This window comes from Micropterus dolomieu, linkage group LG19 (genome assembly GCF_021292245.1).
Source record: "Micropterus dolomieu isolate WLL.071019.BEF.003 ecotype Adirondacks linkage group LG19, ASM2129224v1, whole genome shotgun sequence".
In the NCBI taxonomy this organism is placed as follows: domain Eukaryota; kingdom Metazoa; phylum Chordata; class Actinopteri; order Centrarchiformes; family Centrarchidae; genus Micropterus; species Micropterus dolomieu.
In genome coordinates this window covers 16,670,731-16,674,430 of record NC_060168.1, presented here as the reverse complement: position 1 = coordinate 16,674,430, position 3,700 = coordinate 16,670,731, and the positions used below count along the sequence as shown (strand labels likewise).

At 41.7% G+C, this 3,700-nt stretch overlaps 2 protein-coding genes across 2 annotated transcripts in view; both read right to left on the bottom strand.

The window, feature by feature from the left end:
- Positions 1-1,830, bottom strand: part of LOC123957486 (protocadherin gamma-A5-like) — a 2,523-nt gene extending 693 nt beyond the window's left edge. Inside the window, exon 1 of the mRNA XM_046030319.1 lies at positions 14-1,830. Coding sequence (XP_045886275.1) covers positions 14-1,827 — 1,814 coding nt within the window. The 5' untranslated portion in view covers positions 1,828-1,830. The remainder of the gene's footprint in view (positions 1-13) is intronic.
- A 1,345-nt stretch (positions 1,831-3,175) lies between these two features.
- LOC123958210 (protocadherin beta-16-like) overlaps positions 3,176-3,700 on the bottom strand; it is a 2,758-nt gene continuing 2,233 nt past the window's right edge. Inside the window, exons 2-3 of the mRNA XM_046031465.1 lie at positions 3,253-3,653; positions 3,176-3,184 (exon numbers count right to left, since the gene is read on the bottom strand). Coding sequence (XP_045887421.1) covers positions 3,176-3,184; positions 3,253-3,653 — 410 coding nt within the window. The remainder of the gene's footprint in view (positions 3,185-3,252; positions 3,654-3,700) is intronic.

Sequence of the window (3,700 nt, the reverse complement as noted above, 5' to 3'; positions counted from 1 at the left end):
GGCCACTTCAAACAGCGCCCTGTCTGTGGCTTTCTGCAGTTTATAGGAGAGCCAGGCATTCTGTCCAGAGTCCACATCAACAGCCACCACTTTAGTGACCAGATAGCCCACATCTGCTGAACGAGGCACCATTTCAGCCACCAGAGAGCCACCAGTCTGGACTGGGTACAGAACCTGAGGGGGGTTGTCGTTCTGGTCCTGGATTACTAACTTCACAGTCACGTTGCTACTGAGTGGAGGGGAGCCTCCATCCTGCACTTTGACGCGGAACTGGAAGTCTTTGATCTGCTCGTAGTCAAAAGAGCGCACTGCATGGATGACTCCACTATCAGCACTAACGGACACATATGAGGAGACTGGCACTCCGTTAACAGAGGAGTCCTCCAGTATGTAAGAAACACGAGCGTTCTGGTTCCAGTCAGCGTCTCTGGCTTTCACTGTGAATATAGAGAGGCCTGGTGTGTTGTTTTCTACAATGTAGGCCTCATATGAGCTCCTCTCAAAGACAGGCGCGTTGTCATTCACATCAGAGATCTGTAAGGTGAGAGTGACGCTGCTGGAGAGGGAGGGCACTCCCTCATCAGAGCAGGTCACTGTTATATTATACTCAGAGGCTCTCTCTCTGTCTAAATCACTGTCTGTCACTAAACTATAGAAATTATTTGATGATGTTTTTAAAATGAAAGGTACATTTTCGTTGATAAAACATTTTACATTACCATTTTCTCCTGAATCTAGGTCCTCGATATTTATCATCGTAACAACTGTATTGAGTTTTGCATCCTCTGATATCACAGTTGACTTAGACATTATGCTAATTTCAGGATGGTTGTCATTTACATCTTGTACATCGACAATTAACTTGCAAGAATCTGTGAGTCCTCCCTCGTCACTAGCGAGCAAATCTATTTGAAAGTGTCTTGACCTCTCGAAGTCAATATTCCCAATTAATGAAATTTCGCCACTTTCCTCATTTACCTCAAATACTTTCCTAACATTGTCTAATGTATTCGTGATTGAATAAGTTATTTTACCGTTAGAGCCTTCATCTGCATCTGCGGCTGTAACAGTTGCAACAACTGTGCCTTTAGGTGAATTCTCAGTAACTGCAGCCTTGTATGTGGGCTGTGTAAAAACAGGAGCATTATCATTAGCATCTAAAACTGTGATGACAATCAGCATCGTTCCTGACATCTGCGGCTCTCCTCCATCTACAGCCGTTAACACAAGAGATATCTGCTCCTGTTTCTCTCTGTCTAAAGGCTTCTGTAGCACCATCTCAACGTTTTTATTTCCATCAGCGTTATTGTGCAGTTTCAGAGCAAAATTGTCTGTTGGTTTTAATGTGTAGGTTTGAAGATCATTAATTCCAACATCAAGATCCACAGCTCTTTCCAGCACAAATTTTGCTCCGGTGATCGCTGACTCACTAATTTTAAATTTCATTTCACTTTTTTCAAAGTTTGGTGTATTATCATTGATATCTGTGATCTGGACTGTGACCGTGTAAAACTCCATAGGATTCTCTAAAACAATCTGAAAATGTAAAGCGCACAGCGCCGTCTCTGTGCACAACACCTCTCTGTCGATTCTCTCTTTGACGAGGAGGACTCCCCTTTCTCTGTTCAGCTCGATGTACTCGTCGCTGTTCCGAGTGTAGATCTTAGCTTTACCTGATATCAAACGTTTTATTTCTAAACCTAAATCTTGTGCTATATTGCCCACTAAAGAGCCTTTCGCCATTTCCTCTGGTATGGAGTAGCTGACCTGCCCGAACACTGAGCCAAGGGAAAGGAGAGAGATAAACAACAGTACTTGCCCATTCATTGTTCTATGCGATTTTTCGCATGAGGCTCCGGTCTGCTTGTATTCCAAAAATAACTAAACAGATACCCCTTAGATTCCAATGTCAAATCTCAAAGTAACATATGCATAACTCAGTCACGGGAAGCAAATGTCTTGCAGGCCGAAATATCTCCCGTTATTAAAAACAAAAATGTTCCACAAGCAGGACTGTCCGTTCTTCGCCCGTCGTGTTCTCTCTGTATTGTGTCGATGTTACATGGGAGGTGCTGCTACAACACTGCTCTCATCCATCTACACTCTGGTCAACAGCGGCCCTAAGAGTCCATATGATAAAACTGCAGAACACCAACTAAAATCAACTCGGGAGAGCTGACGTAAACCTCCTGGACACTGTTACAATACATGTGATATCCTGGACATACCAAAGGACTGCAAGATAAAGACATGACTGATATTCATAATGTTTACTGTCTAGGTCAGTATAATAACACATTTAAACAGAATAGATACACAGACTCTGTTTATCAGGTCTCGCAGATGTATCAGAGACCGGGCTGGATATAAAATTCAATTGAAAGATTGGAAGGAGACAAAAAGCTCTGAAAACAAAGCGTTCTTTACATAATAATAAGTATCGGTAAATAAGGAGAAGAAAGAAGAAGACGCCGATATTAAAACTGTGAAAACAGCAGTTAACCCACAGGATACCCATGTGGCTGCTCTATTTATGTCGCTGTCCACAGTTCTGAAGTAAAACAACCCTGAATGGGTGCTGAAAAAGCCAGACTGCACACGATGTTCGAATAATGTGATCCAACATAGCTCAAACAAATCTGGAAACATTTTGAAACCTGTGTATAAAAAATAAAATAAATTAAATTTAGATTTATTGTCCCAGATGGATATTTGTTTTAAAAGCCAATTCAGCACAGAAACAGTGATTCATATACTTCTTATAGTATCACTACTACTACTACTACTATGAGTAATAAATGTTAAAATTATTACTATTGAAACAATACATCGTTTCTTTCAAGAAGACAGGTTGAAGTTCAAATTACTTGGAAATTCCTTTGAGCAATGAACACCTGGGGTAGTGCCAAAATGCCAGAAAAGTAACTAGTTTAATTAGGGCGTAAAAAACCTGTGCCCCAAGCACAAAATGTCCCACAATATGGTATGCTCACATTGAAGTATACACTATCAAGATACTCTATAACTGCCAATATAAAACTAAAACACTGAATAAACTAAAAATTTAACTATACTGCATGTACAAGTACAAAGAAGTTGCTATTTTAAAGATAAATTGATAAAAAGTTCACATAGAGGCCGAGGACTGTTGCTGTGAATCGCCACTGCTCAACACTTAAGAATCCTGTGGCCGCGCATAAAACATGGATATGTCATTAGTTTTAGTTGCATCATTATTTTTGGGAAACTAACCTCTAGAGGAGAGTCTGGCTCATCCAGGATGCTCGTTTCACTCTGTATCCGCTGCATCGTCCCTGTAGAACTGGGGTCCATTATCAGCACGTTCTGACTACCAGCTCTGCCGAACTTACAGTCACTCTTTCTGGAGTCAGTCGTCCTGCACACCTCGTAGTTGTACACGTGCTGGAGAGTCCCTGTCCCCAAAGTGTCTGAGTAACGTGGTGGATAATACGGAATCACAGGGAGATTGGAGTGATACAGGACGCGAGACTGTCTCCATCTGTAGATTTTCACTGATATAATAACCACTAAACACGTGATGAAGAGGAAGGAAACTACAGCCAAAGCCAGCACTAAGTAAAAAGTCAGGTTGTCATTGTACTCCTTGTCGTGTGTAAAGTCAGTGAACTCCGACAGCACTTCAGGGAAGCTGTCCGCCACCGCCACGTTAACAATGACT